This window comes from Pongo abelii, chromosome 23, assembly GCF_028885655.2.
Source record: "Pongo abelii isolate AG06213 chromosome 23, NHGRI_mPonAbe1-v2.0_pri, whole genome shotgun sequence".
NCBI lineage: Eukaryota > Metazoa > Chordata > Mammalia > Primates > Hominidae > Pongo > Pongo abelii.
This window is the reverse complement of record NC_085929.1, coordinates 25,001,250-25,016,708: the sequence shown is the minus strand read 5'-3', so window position 1 is coordinate 25,016,708 and position 15,459 is coordinate 25,001,250. Positions and strand designations below refer to the sequence as shown.

The window sequence follows — 15,459 nt, the reverse complement described above, 5'->3', positions numbered from 1 at the left end:
GCTAATACAGTGAAATCCAATCTCGACTAAAAATATAAAAAATTAGCTGGGCCGGCCGGGCGCGGTGGCTCACGCTTGTAATCCCTGCACTTTGGGAGGCCGAGGCGGGCGGATCACGAGGTCAGGAGATGGAGAACATGGTGAAACTCCGTCTCTACTGAAAATACAAAAAAAAATTAGCCGGGTGTGGTGGTGGGCTCCTGTAGTTCCAGCTACTCGGAGAGGGTGAGGCAGGGGAATGGCTTGAACCCAGGAGGCGGAGCTTGTAGTGAGCAGAGATCGCGCCAATGCACTCCAGCCTGGGCGACAGAGTGAGACTCTGTCTCAAAAAAAAAAAAAAAAAAAAAAAAAATTAGCTGGGTCTGGTGGTGGGCGCCTGTAGTCCCAGCTACTCAGGAGGCTGAGGCAGGAGAATGGCATGAACCCGGGAGGCAGAGCTTGCGAGGTTGCAGTGAGCCGAGATCGCGCCACTGCACTCCAGCCTGGGCGACAGAGCGAGACTTCATCTCAAAAAAAAAAAACAAAAACAAACTATTCAAAAGTAAAGAGAAAAATATCTCAATCCCCCATGTGTCCACTGCATACCATCACAAATTTTAAAGCATGCATGAGCTCACATTTTGAATAGAAGGATCTTGGGAACAGGGAACACTAAAAGCCCCAAATATGGTCCTGTGTTGCATAATGGTTTTTTGGTAAATGCTACACTGCATACAATGGTGGTCGCTTAAGATAACAGAGCTGAAAAAAAATTCTTACCATCTAGTAACACTGTGGCCATGATGACATCATAGCACGACGCATTGCTCATGTGTCTGCGGTGAGGCTGGTATAAGCAAACCCACTACATTTGTCAGTGGCATTAAAGGTTAGCACATCTAATTATGTACTGTGTGTCATACTTGGTAATGATAATAAATGACCATGTGACTAGTTTATGTACAGTTGATCTTTGAACAGCATGGATTTGAAATGCACAAGTTCACTTATATGCAAATTTTCCTCTGCTTCTCCCACCCCTGAGACAACAGGACCAACTTCTCCTCTTCTTCCTCTTCCTCAGGCTGCTCAACATGAATACACAGGCGAAGACCTTTATGATTCCACTTTCACTTAATGAATAGTAAACATATTTTTTTCTCCTTATGATTTTCTTAATAGAATTTTCTTTTCCCTTACTTTATTATAAGAATACAGTATATAATTAACAAAGTATGCATTAATTGTTTATTTGATCAGCAAAGCTTGCAGTTAAGAATAGACTATTAGTAGTTAAGTTTGGGGATAGCCCAGAGTTATATATGGATTTTCAGCTGCACAGGAGCTGGTGACCTAACCCTTGCACTGTTCAAGGATCAACAGTATTTACAATACTATACCTTTTTATTCGTATTTTAGAGTGTAGTACTTTTACTCATAAAAAAAAAATAACTATAAAACAGCCTCAGGAAGGCCTTTCAGGAGTTCTTCCAGAAGAAATCCTTGTTATCATACGAGATGGCAGCTGCGTGGATGTTATTGTCCCTGAAGACCCTGAAGACCTTTCACTGGGACAAGATTTGGAGATGGAAGACAGTGATATTGATTATCCTGACCCTTACGGGGCTAAGCTAGTGTGTGTGTTTGTATCTTAGTTTTTAACAAAAAAGTTTAAAACATAAAAAATAAAAATAAATAAAGCTTATAGAATAAGGACATAAAGTATTTCTGTACAGCTGTTCAATGTGTTTTTGTTTTAAGATGTGTTATTATAAAAGAATCAAAAAGTTTAAAAAATTAAGTTTATAAAATAAAGTTATGATAAGCTAAGATGAACTTGTTAAAGAAAGAAAAATTTTAAATACATTTAGTGTAGCCTAAGTGTACAGTGCATATAAAGTCTATAGTGATGTACAGTAATGTCCTAAGCCTTCACATTCACTCACCAAGTACTTACTGATTCATCAGAGCAACTGCCAGTCCTGCACCCTCTGTTCCTGGTAAGTGTCCTATACTGGTGTACCACTCTCTTTAACTTTTGTAATATACATATTTTTTTTTTTCCTTTCTTTTTTTTGAGAAGGAGTTTTACTTTGTTGCCCAGGCTGGAGTGCAATGGCACGATCTTGGCTCACTGCAACCTCTGCCTCCGAGGTTCAAGTGATTCTCCTGCCTCAGCCTCTTGAGTAGCTGGGATTACAGGCCCACGCCAGCACGCCCAGCTAATTTTGTATTTTTAGTACAGATGGAGTTTCTCCATGTTGGTCAGGCTGGTGTTGAACTTCTGACCTCAGGTGATCCGCCCGCCTCGGTCTCCCAATGTACTGTGTTTTTACTGTATCTTTTCCATGTTTAGATATTACTATTGTGATATAATTGCCTAGAGCAGTGGTCCCCAAAGTTTTGACACCAGGGACTGGTTCTGTGAAAGATAATTTTTCCATGGAGTGGGTATGGCTTTGGGATGAAACTGTTCCACCTCAGCTCATCGGGCATTAGTTAGATTTTTTTTTTTTTTCTTTTTTTTGAGACTGAGTCTCCCACTGTCACCAGGCTGGAGTGCAGTTGCACAATCTTGGCTCACTGCAACCTCCGCCTCCCGGGTTCAAGAGATTCTCCTGCCTCAGCCCCCTGAGTAGCTGGGACTACAGGCATGCACCACCACACCCAGCTAATTTTTGTATTTTCAGTAGAGACGGGGTTTCCATGTTGGCCAGGATTGTCTTGACCTTGTGATCCACCTGCCTTGGCTTCCCAGAGTGTTGGGATTACAGGCGTGAGCCACAGCACCCAGCCTAGTTAGATTCTTATAAGGAGCGCACAACCTAGATCCCTTGTGTGTGCAGTTCACAATAGGGTTTGCACTCCTGTGAAGATCTAATGCTGCTGCTGATCTGACAGGAGGCAGAGCTCAGGCAGTAATGCTCGGCTGGCCAGCCACTCATCTCCGGCTTTGTGCCCAGTTCCTAACAGGACACGAACCGGTGCTGGTCCATGGCTTAGGTGTTAGGGACCACTGGCCTACTATATTCAGCACAGTGACATGCTGCACAGGTGTGTAGCCCAGGAGCAATAGGCTGTACGATATAGCCTAGGTATGTAGTAGGCTATACTGTCTAGGTTTGTATAAAGTACACTCTGGTGTCCGCACAGCCACAAAGTCACCTAATGATGCATTTCTTGGAATATATTACCATTAAATGAAATTTACCTGTATTAGTGTCATCTCAGGTTTATTGTCTAGTAATTTCAAAAGTATTTGTATATTCTTTCCCAGACACATCAGCATACTCTGGTGCACATCTCTATTTTATTCCCTAGACCCACTCTTAATTTTTCTGCATTTTGCTTTGTTCCTTAGGAGGCTCACCTGAATTGGATACTTCAGAGATCTCCCTTACCCTCATGCTTTTATTGGGGTTCAGCTAATGGAGGGGGTGGCAGAAGATAGGTGAGAGAAGAGTGTGTTTATCCCCCACCTCTGCCCCTGCAGGGTCAGTACAGGCAGACTGTGTCCCTTTGCTGAAAATCACAGCTTCTGTCTGGTGCCTTCTTGGCAAGCTGGCACTGTCTCTAGTCAGGTGACTGCTTTGCCGCTTACTACTTACACTCTTCTGTCTGGTTTCTTTGTGTCTTTCCTGCTGTGCTGTAAGTAGTCCCTTTATTAGAATCCCTCCACATTACCCAGTTATATAAAGACAAATAGTTGGTCACTGATCTAGTTCACTCCCTGAGAATCAGCCTTCATCAAAGATCCCTAACAGTCAGATATTCTGTTGGCCACTCCTGCTACCCATTATTCTAGTTGTGTCTTCCTTGTCTCTAGTGCAATCACAAAGAATAAGTGCCTCCACTGTCACTTGTTCTTTGCAACTCTAGGATCACATCATTCCCCTTGAAATCAGAGAAACCACAATCTCCCCAAGCCCACAAAATTCAGCCATCACTGTACTTTTCAAGCACGCCAGCAGCCCTCCCCAACAAATGAATCCTTAATTTCTTAGAGAAACATCTTCTGGGCCTTCCTGTGGGACACAGTGGGGGTCAGCTTGGCATGTGGATCACACCTGATATTTTTATCTACACCTCCTACTATTCCTATTCTTTTGTATGCACCTCTCTTTATTATGCTAGGAAAGCTCTGGCAACACAACCTCAAAATAAGCAGGCCAGCGTGGATTCACAGTTTCTGTCAGACAAACAAACTTGAGCACCCCTTCTAACTTCTTGGGCTAAGATTTTAACTTCAGAATCTCTATGTATCCATGTTGATAAACTTAGCCTATGTCAAGATTATATTCTGCATGCCTTAGTCAAACACCATGTAAATCTATGCCTCATATATTCTCTAGGCTTTAGCTGATAGGAATTAGCAAAATAGTGTGGTTGTTTTGGTCTTTAAACAATGTGCATTTTCTACCAGCTTTCCATTGCACTCTTTTTTTTTTTTTTTTTTTTTTTTTTTTGAGACGGAGTCTTGCTCTGTCGCCCAGGCTGGAGTGCAGTGGCACTATCTCGGCTCACTGCAAGCTCCACCTCCCAGGTTCATGCCAGTCTCCTGCCTCAGCCTCCCGAGTAGCTGAGACTACAGGTGTGTGCCGCCACGCCCGGCTAATTTTTTGTATTTTGCCAGGACGGTCTCAATCTCCTGACCTCGTGATCGGCCCGCCTCGGCCTCCCGAAGTACTGGGATTACAGGCGTGAGCCACCGAACCTGCCGACTCCATTGCACCCTTACTGACCATGCTGATAATATTATAACTGCAACAGTCAACTACAATAGCAATTTTACCTCTCATATACCACTTTAAAAAACACATCATTCCCAATAACCACATTTGATGATTTCAGTAATCATGATACCACCGTACACTACAGATGATCAGGTTTCTGTCTCCTCCTGACAAGAAGGTCAGGATTTCATTCAGACTAAAACAGGTCAGCAAACCACTTCCAGATTCTCATCTGTAAAGATCTATTTCTAGAACCATTTCTAGTACCTATACAATATTAGAGTTAAGTCAGGAAGCAGAAAACATTCTAGATATTTTAAACAGAAAACAATTCATGGAGAGATCAATTACAAGAGTATGTGCAGCAAAAGATGAAAGGGTCAGGTTGTTTAAGTAACTTGATAAATCTCTGCTTCTTTTGTGTTGGGTGATAAAAGTGTTGACCAGAGATCAGTGGCAGATGATCCAAGGCGTCAGCTGTCCAAGCTCAGCGTCTGGAGCCAGTGCTGAGGAAATGTGCACTTCTAGGTCTGGGCGCCACTGGACCATCACTACTGTCCTTGAAGCTGCCACCATGAGCACTCACATCTCAGCTGCTACAGCCACAGCTGATGTTGTCATTGCTTCCAGAATTATTTCCACTGCTCCATCGTGGGGATCCCACAATACTGCTGCTGCTGAAATCACTGTTGTTACTCCTTCCAGAACTGTCAGCACTGCAGCATTATTATCACTGCAGCCACCACTGGAGATGGCTACAAACACCAGAAACAGGAGAAGAGTCACCTCTCCCCTCCTCCAGCAGTGTGACTTTCAGTCGGCTCCTCTCGTAGCCAGCTGGTATAGAAACGACACACCAATGTCCTTCAGAACATAGATGCAAAATCTTTCAAATATATTAGAAATTCTATTCCCCTTAGAAAACTAAGTCCACCTATATATTTTTCAAAAATCCATCAGCAATACAGAACAAAGGCATTGGTTCTATACAGCGTTGCAAGAATGTTTTAACAATAGAAGGTATTTTAATGCCTTCATTTAATCTCCACATTAGGAGATTGAAAAAGGGAAAACACAGGATTACCTTAGCAGATGTAGGAAAAAAATAAGATGATAAAATACAACATTCACTTATATTAAAATCTTTATACCAAACTAGGAAAAGCAGACAAATTTCTTAACCTGATAAGCTTATCTATAACAAAACCATCAACACCACCATATGTAATGTTGAAGCATAATCACTATTTTTTATAAAAGCTAGGAAAGAGAATGAGATGTCTGTTGACACTGCTTGTATTTATCATTGTCCTGGGGTTTCTGGCCAGTTCAGTTAAGATAGGACAAAGAAATATTATAGAAAGAGGAAGAAAAAAAGAAAACACATACGTTGTCATTGTGTGGAGTTTCTGTTTGTTTGTTTGTTTATTTGTTTTTGTGAGAGGGTGTCTCACTCTGTCGCCCAGGCTGGAGTGCAGTGGCGCGATCTTGGCTCACTGCAACCTCTTTGTGCGGAGATTTTTAAATTACCCGTAGAAAATCAAAGAAAATTTGTGGATGCACTAATCAAATCAGCAAGGTTTTCAGATATGAAGGCAAAGTAAAAAGAAAATGAAATTCTTATAAACAGTAGCAACCAATTAAAAATATTGTATTCTAATATCACATTCATGGTAACATAAAACATTAATGTATCTAAGAATTAATTCAGAAAACAAATACATGATTTTTCATTTAATTTTATTAAAGTTATTTCAATAAATATACCACCAGTATTTTCTTAGAACTTGATTGGAAAAGTCATATTAAAATAATCAATGGAAAGGAAGAACCAAAGTTATTTTGAAGAATAATAGCCTATCAATATTTAAATGTGTTTTAATTATAATAATTAAAATGGTTTGCTTTGGCTCAATGATACACTGTTAAACAATGGGAAAAAATGGAAGCACCAAGAAATAGATCCATAGATATGCTGAATACATTGGACTTGTAATGGAAGATATGATACTAAAAGTCAGTAGAAAAATTATACTATTCAATAAATGATGTCAGAACAAATATACAAATTTTTATCCATATATAAATAAAAATCTGTATATTACAGCATATCACAAAATCCTGTATCGATTTAGGTTAAAGACTCAAATCTTAAACTATTTGTGAAATTACTTATGAATATTAAATGTTTAAAATATTTAAAAGTATATACAGAGAACTAATGACGTTGGGCAACAAATGGCTTATTAATCAAATGCCAGAATGCATGAAGAAGAAAAGAAAAGAAAAATAAATTAGACTGTATTAAAATGAAAAATCCTAGGCATCCTAAATAAAGGTTAAATGCAAGCCAGAAAATTGTGTAAAATATTTACAAAATATATAATTGAAAAGTATAATATCAATTATATAAAGAGGATTTCTACAAATTAATGATATAAAATAAATAATTTAGTAGAAAAAATGATTAAGAACTACTACACAATATTCACAACAGATGATAAACAGTGAATTATTGTGAAAAGACAATTTAAAAGAGCAAGGTACAATTTAACAGCAATAAGACTTTATGCCTTTTTCTATAAAAACACAAAACTATGCCAAGGGCTTTAGGAACCATGAATTTATATATTGCGAAGGGGAGTTTGAATCTGCCACTTTGGAGAGTTTTTTGGAAATATATGGTAAAGTTGAAAATATGTACATATGTATATATATATATATATATATATCCACACACATACACATACACACTAGAAATTCCACAAGGTAAACCTTTCCCAAGAGAGTACATACACATTTGCAGAAGAGATGTCCAAAGGAGTTTGTTGAATCATTACTGGTAATAGCTAAAAATTGGAAATAAACTTAAAGCTCATTACTAGGAAAATGGAAAAGTGAATCGTGGTATGTGCATACAGCGTAAAACTATACATCAGTTAAAATTAATCGTCTGAATTTATATGGATCAACATGGAAAATAATGTTGACTGAAAACAGCAAATGCAAAATTTTATGTAAAATATGATATAATTTATGGGAACTCTAAAAGCACATATCATAACACAAACTGTTTGTGGCTATACGCAAATGTGGCCGGGCGCGGGGGTTCACGTTTGTAATTCCAGCACTTTGGGAGACCAAGACGGGCGGATCAGATCACAAGGTCAGGAGATCGAGACCATCCTGGCTAACACAGTGAAACCCCCTCTCTAATAAAAATACAAAAAATTAGCCAGGCATGGCGGCGGGCGCCTGTAGTACCAGCTACTGGGGAGGCTGAGGCAGGAGAATGGCATGAACCCGGGAGGCGGAGCTTGCAGTGAGCCGAGATCACCCCACTGCACTCCGGCCTGGGCGACAGAGCGAGACTCCGTCTCAAAAAAAAAAACCAAAAAACAAAAAAAACCCAAAAACACTACATAGGCACATAGTCAGTTTCACTGAACAACATAGTATTTGTTGACTACCCATTCACTCTGCCCCAGAGCACACACCAAGCTGGTGGTATCTGTATACGATCCTTTATCAAAACCTTTGGGAGCGGATGTGCTTCTGAATGCAATTTTTTTCAAATTTTAGGAAAGTAAAACAGTGCATGCATCTTCTATTACAAAATACTCCCCAGGGGGACCCTGAGTATCCTATAATCCTATATCCTGAGTATCCTATAATCAAACACATTAATGTGTCACGACGAAAATCATGACTATTCACTTAGGAATAATAAAGTTTATAAATGGTCTCCAGTCAAAATAAACCAGCTTTTGCAGCCAGAGAAGTTATAGAGACAATTTTTGTTTTCTTCAAGTTTTTAGATTTCAGAATTGCACATAAAGGCTTGTGGAACTGTGATGTTTAATGAACAATAAAACAGTCTCTGCTCTTAATGAACTCACAAAATCTTAAAACTTAACTGATTCATACTAGTGGAGTCATACTGGTGTTAAAATGTTAAAATATTGTTTTCCAGTGAGAAAGCGGTCATTACTCCAAGCCGTCCGACAACTCCCTCTCCACTCCTCTCTTCCCCCAGCCTATTTATTCCCTGGAGCCCTGGCACCTTCCGTGCGCCCTCCCCATGACCCAACAGCGGAAGGACGCTTGGCTCCACAGCCAGCCTCTGTGGTGATTGATGGGTGCTTGTGCTATACCACGTGTTCCAAACTTAAATGTCCCTTCTAAAAGCACAGGATAGTGAATTTCCAACAAAAGCCTGAGGATTTTGACAGATTGAGGAGAGGTTGGGGGAACACTTCTTTATTTTTAAATTCAGAGTTAAAATCAGATCAGAGATTTCAGTAAGCATAAAGCCAATGAAATTATCTGTCATCCATAAATAACTGTAAGTCTCTACTGCTGGTACAGGGACAATCAATCCCGGGGCAGAGCCGACCTGGGGAGGGGCCCTGTTGTCATTTGTCATCAATGGCTTTTGTGATTGTATTCACTATGTTTACCTCGGATGGAAACAAATTCCTCATGTCTTCCTTGACACATTTTTTTTCAATAGATGTTATTTTTCTTTTTCTTTTCTTTTTTTTTTTTTTGCATTTTTAGTAGAGACGGGGTTTCGCTGGGTTAGCCAGGATGGTCTCGATCTCCTGACCTCATGGTCCGCCCGCCTCGGCCTCCCAAAGTGCTGGGATTACAGGCGTGAGCCACCGCGCCCGGCCTAGATATTATTTTTCAACATGTCATTATGAAGAGAGCTCATGACTTCAGAAAAGATCTATTGTGGAGAACTTCTCTACATTTTGAAACAATCGCGCTGAACAAATTCCAACCTCACTGAAACTTAGATTTTATTTTTCAACTGAAAAATGAGCACAGTCATTCCCGTTTGGGCGCCGCAGCGGGCAGGGAGATCGGCGCGGGCGAGGCTGTGTTACTGCCTGCGCATGCTCAGGGTCAGCGTTTACGCGAGGCTGGGTCCTCTAGGTCAGATAAGGGAATCCCAGGGGTAGCGACTAGGAATGGTGGCGTCCTGCTTGCAGGTCGTCTTTACGGAAGCTATGGCCTCTTTGCAATCTTCCAGTAACAGTAGAAGATGGAGACCAGGCCAGAAAACCTGGGAGATTTCATTATTCAGAGACAACTTTTGAAGCCTTCTGAGACCATAGGAACAATTCCAGCCTAGCCCGGGGGTGATGAGAGACCCGTGGAGCCTGGAGCAGCCACCCCAGGTAAGGCCCCCTTGAGCAACCAACTCTGAGCTGCTCTGGAAGCCAACTAGATAGAGGCACATGAACGAGCATATCCTAGGCCGCCCAAAGAACCACCCAGCGGAGTGACAGAATTGTGAGCTATTAATAAATCAATTTTAGGTGTTTTAAAACACAAAGTTTTAGAGGTGATTTATTAGGCAGGAAAAGCTGATACACAGGCAAAAGGTGAAAAAGTTGTTATGAAAGCCTTCAAAGGAGAGCAGCTTATCACCTGGTGGTTCTTTTTTCTTTTTTCTTTTTTTTTTTTGAGGGAGACTTGCTCTGTCGCCCAGGCTGGAGTGCAGTAGCCCAATCTGGGCTCACTGCAAGCTCTGCCTCCCGGGTTCACCCCATTCTCCTGCCTCAGCCTCCCGAGTAGCTGGGACTACAGGCGCCCGCCACCACGCCCAGCTAATTTTTTGTATTTTTTTTTTTTTAGTAGAGACAGGGTTTCACCCTGTTAGCCAGGATGGTCTCGATCTCCTGACCTCGTGATCCGCCTGCCTCGGCCTCCCAAAGTGCTGGGATTACAGGCGTGAGCCACCGCGCCCAGCCCACCTGGTGGTGAGCTGTGGAAAAACTACGGGCTGTGATATTGAAATATTGCCTAAGCTTAAAACAAACACACTTTCCACCATCAATACTTAACCAAGAAGCCTAGCACACTTAACTGAATTCTGAGCATAACCACCCTGGCAGGGACCCCACTGAGGAATGCACACCTGATACTGCCACTGCGGAGTCATACTGGGCACCACTCACTGCGGGTATCACGACCAGCACAGATTTTTGTCTCCAGGATTAGGGGATCAGATACATGTCTGACAATGGAGAATTCTTACTCCTGCCCCACAGCCGTGACGGTAAGAATAAAAATGCAGTAGCTTATCTCACACCTACTGTATTCATAATGTTCATGGCAACCGTGTTTTTATTCTATAAGCCTGACATGGTACAATTTTATTCTCTTTTATCAGTGGTGGTTTGCTAGATGTAATTTACTATTTTCTCCTTGTGTGAGATTGTTCATATCAGATATTAAAGGTACTACAACTAAAAAAAATTATATTTCATGATTAAAAAAAACTAAAACTATAAATACCTGGTTCAAAAGGACTCAAGATTCCTGTTTTGTTTTCTTTTTTCACTGAATTTGATCAGCTCTGATGACTGTACCTGTAAATGGGATACCAACAGTGTACAAGGTTGCCTTTTCTCCACATCCTCTCTAATGCTTGATGTCTTTTGTCTTTTTGGTAATAGTCATCCTAACATGTGTGAGGTGTCTCAATTTTTGTTTTGTTTGCATCTCCCTAATGATTAGAGATTTTGAGTACCTTTTCATGTGCTTTTTGACCATCTGAATATATTCTTTTGAGAAGTGTTTATTTAAGTCTTTTTGACTATTTTTTAATTGAGTTTTTTTGATACTGAATTGCATAAATCCTTTATATATTTTGGATATTAACTCCTTATCAGATATATGGTTTGGAAATATTTTTCTCATTCTTTATATTTCCTTGTGGGTTTTTTTTTGTTTTTTTTTTGTTTTTTTTTGAGACGGAGTCTCACTCTGTCACCCAGGCTGGAGTGCAGTGGCACTATCTTGGCTCACTGCAAGCTCCGCCTCCTGGGTTCATGCTATTCTCCTGTGTCAGCCTCCCAAGTAGCTGGGACTACAGGTGCCCGCCACCACGCCTGGCTAATTTTTTGTATTTTTTTTTTTTTTAGTAGAGATGGGGTTTCACCGTGTTAGCCAGGATGGTCTCGATCTCCTGACCTTGTGATCCGCCCACCTTAGCCCCCCAAAGTGCTGGGATTACAGGTGTGAGCAACTGGGCCCCGCCGCCTTGTGGTTTTGTTGATTGTTCCCTTTTCTATGCAGGAGATTTTTAGATTGACGTAGTCTCATTTGCCTATTTTTGCTTTTGTTGCCTGTGGTTTTCATGTAATATCCAGAAAATTATTGCCAAGACCAATGCCAAGATGGTTTTTCTTCATGTTTTCTTCTGGAAGTTTTACAGTTTCAAGTATAAGACATAAGTATATTAAGTATTTTGAGTTGATTTTTGTGAAAGATAAGGTGAAATAAGGGTCTAATTTCATTCTTCTGCATGTATATATCCAGTTGTCCCAACACGATTTATTCAAGAGATTGTCCTTTCCCCATTGTGTGTACTTGACACCTGTGTCAAAGATCAGTTAACTGTAAAGGTGTGGTTTTGTTTCTTGGTCCTCTATTCTGTCCATTGGCCTATGTGTCTTTTTATTGTGCCAGTAACACGCTACTTTGATTACTATAACTATGTAGTACATTTTGAGAACAGAGAGTGCGGTGGCTCCAGCTCTGTTCAGGGATATAGTTTGTAGTTTTCTTTTCTTGCATTTCCTTTTCCTGGCTTTGGAATCAAGCTACACAAAATGAATTTGACAGTGTTTGTTCCTCTGTCTTTTGAAGGGTATAAAAGGAGTTGATAATCGTTCTTTGGATGTTTGGTAGACTTTCCCCATGAAGCCATCTGGTACTGTGCTATTCTTTGTTGAAGAGTCTTTGAGAGCAGATTTAATCTTTTTCTTATTGGTTTGTGCAGGCTTTCTATTTCTTCTTAAATTAGTCTTGGTAAATTGTATGTTTCTAGGAATTTATCCATGTCTTCCAGGTTATCCAATTTGTTGGCATATAATTGTTCATAATAATCCCCTGTGATCTTTTTTATTTCTGTGTTATGCAGTGCAACATTTACTCTTTAATTGCTGATTTTGTTTATTTGAGTATTCTAACTTTCTATCTTAGATAAGGGTTGGTCAATTTCATTTATCTTTTAAAAAACCAATTTTGGGTTTCATTTTTTTTTCTATTTGTTTTTCTCCCTACCTTGTTTACTTTTGCTGTAGTCAGTATTATTTCCTTTTTTTTTTGCTGACTTTGTGTTTATTTTAGTTCCTTGAGTTGTAGAGTTGCATTGATTTATGCAGATCTTTCTTTTTAAAAAATGTTGGTGTTCAGTGCTATAAACCCTTAATAATGTTTTCGCAGCATTCCATAAATTCTGATCATTTTATTTTGCATTTTTGTATGTATCAAGCTATTTTAAAAATATGCTGTTGATGTTCTCTTTTACTCCATGATTGTTCAAGAGAGTGTCATTTGGTTTCCATATATTTGCAAATTTTTCTGTTTGCTTTCCATTTTTGATTTATTGTTTTATTACATGGTGCTCTTAGAAGACACTTGGTATTATTTTAATATTCTCATATTTGTTAAGACTTGTTTTGTCACCTGACATGGGACCGAATATCCAACTGAGGCATGAGTATTTCCTGGTGCCTGAGGACTCTCTGGGACCCGGATTTCCACATGAGGCCTGATGTCTGAACTTCTGAGGCCTAGGTATTCCTGCTAAACATTAGGCCTCAAATGGACACCCTGGCTCCAGGTGGATATATGGCCTCAGGTGGCCATCAGGTCCCAGCTGGGTGCACACTGGACTTGAGGTATACATCAGGCACCAGGTTTACACCCAGGCCCCAGTTGGACAGAATGTCACGGATGGACTTTAGGCCCAAGGAGGATACCAAGGCTTCAGGCAGATACCCAGGCCTCAGGTGAAAATCAGGCCCTAGTTGGATACTTAGTCTTCAAGGGACATAATAATGCCCCAGGCAGACCGCAGGCTTTAGATGGATACCAGGCTCCAGGTGGACATTAGGCCCCTGGGTGTCAACTTGGGACCAGATATCTAACTGAGGCCTGAGTGTTTCCTGGTGCCTGAGGACTTCCTGGGACCCGGATCTCCACATGGGGCCTGATGTCTGGACTTCTGAGGCCTAGGTGTTTACTTGGGACCTAGAGGTGCACCTGGGACTTGATGTTCACCAGGGGTTTAGGTATCCATATGGGGTTCGGATGTCCATCCGGGGCCTGATGTCCAGTTAGAGTCACGTGTCCACCTGAAGCCTCATGTTTACCTGGGGTCGGGGTGTTCATCAGGGGCCTGGTTTTGACCTGGGACCTGGGCATTTGCTGATGTCCACCTAGAGTTTAGTATCCACCTGGGGCCTGATGAAAACCTGGAGCCTGATGGAATCCTGGGGCCTGGTAGTTAGCTAGGGCCTGGGTATCCACCTGGGGCATTGATCTTTAGCTGGGGCCTGGAGTTCTCCTAGGGCCTGGTGTCCACCTGAGGCCTGTGTGTCAGCCTGGGACTGGATATTCACCTGGGGTCTCAGTGTCTACCAGGGCCTGATGACTTCCTGGGGCCTAGTTGTCCATATGGGACCTAATGACCTGACATATGGGGCCTGGGTGTTTCCCTGGGGCCTGGGTGTCAAGCTGAGGCCTGATGTTCACCAGGGGCCTAGTATCTACCTGGGTGCCTGGGGTGCACTGGCTTCCTGCTGTCTACCTGGGGCCTGGGTGTTCCCCTGGGGCCTGGGTATCAGCTGGGAGCCTGATACCACCTGCAGCCTGGTGTCCACCTGGAGCCTCATCAGGCTGCCTGGTCTCTGGTGCCCACCTGGGGACTGGGTGTCTACTTGAGACCTGGTGTCTGCCTGGGGCACAGTGTTCACCCGGTGGCTACTGTCTACCTAGGGCCTGATGTCTACCTTGAGACTGGGTGTTCACCTGGGGCCTGATACTCACCTGGGGGCTGATGTCCACTTGGAGCCTGGTGTCCACCTGAGACCTGATGTCCATTTGTATCCTGGTGTTCTCTTAGGGCCTGGTGTCTGCCTGGGGCTAGGTGCCCTCCTGGAGACCGGATTTTCACCTTGGGCCTGTTGTTCACCTGGGTCCTAGATACCTGTGTAGGATCTGGTGTGCACCTGGGGCCTATGTCTACCTTGTGCCTGTTATCCTTCTGGGGCCTAGTGTTTACCTGGGCCCTGGATGTCAATCTGGTACCTGCTATCCAGCTGGGGCCCACATAGCCACCTGGGGCCAGGTTGTCACTTGAGGTCTGGTGTCCTCCTTGGACCTGATTTCAGCCTGGGGCCTAGTGTTTATTTGAATTTTCGTGTCCTCGTCAGGCCTGGTGTCCTTCTAGGACCTGGGTGTCCATGTGGGGCCTGATGTTCACCAGGGTCTTATGTATCCACCTGGGGGCCTTGTGTCCCCCTAGATCCTGCTGTCCACCTAGGGCCTGCTATTCACCTGGGGCCTGGAATTCTCCTTGGCCTGCTGTTCACCGGAGGTCTGGGTGTCAACCTGGGACTGAATGTGCACCTGGGGCCTGAGTGTCCACTGGGGCCTGATGACTTCCTGGGGCCTAGATGTCCACATGGGGCCTAATGCCTGGACATCCAGGGTTTCGGTTTCCACTTGGGGCCTGGTTGTTCACCAGGGACCTCATGTTCACCTGAGGCCTGATGTTCACCGGGGGCCTGATGTTCACCTGAGGCCTGATGTTCACTGGGGGCCTGATGTTCACCTGAGGCCTGATGTTCACCTGGGGCCTGATGTTCACCAGGGGCCTGATGTTCACCTGAGGCCTGATGTTCACCTGGGGCCTGATGTTCACTGCCTGATGTTCACCAGG

At 42.5% G+C, this 15,459-nt stretch overlaps 1 protein-coding gene across 1 annotated transcript in view; it reads right to left on the bottom strand.

Moving 5' to 3' along the window:
- Positions 1 to 14,618, bottom strand: part of LOC100455180 (uncharacterized) — a 34,717-nt gene extending 20,099 nt beyond the window's left edge. Inside the window, exons 1-3 of the mRNA XM_054543935.2 lie at positions 14,565 to 14,618; positions 13,405 to 13,474; positions 11,022 to 11,066 (exon numbers count right to left, since the gene is read on the bottom strand). Of these exons, the coding sequence (XP_054399910.2) occupies positions 11,022 to 11,066; positions 13,405 to 13,474; positions 14,565 to 14,618 (169 nt within the window). The remainder of the gene's footprint in view (positions 1 to 11,021; positions 11,067 to 13,404; positions 13,475 to 14,564) is intronic.
- Positions 14,619 to 15,459: the final 841 nt, after the last annotated feature.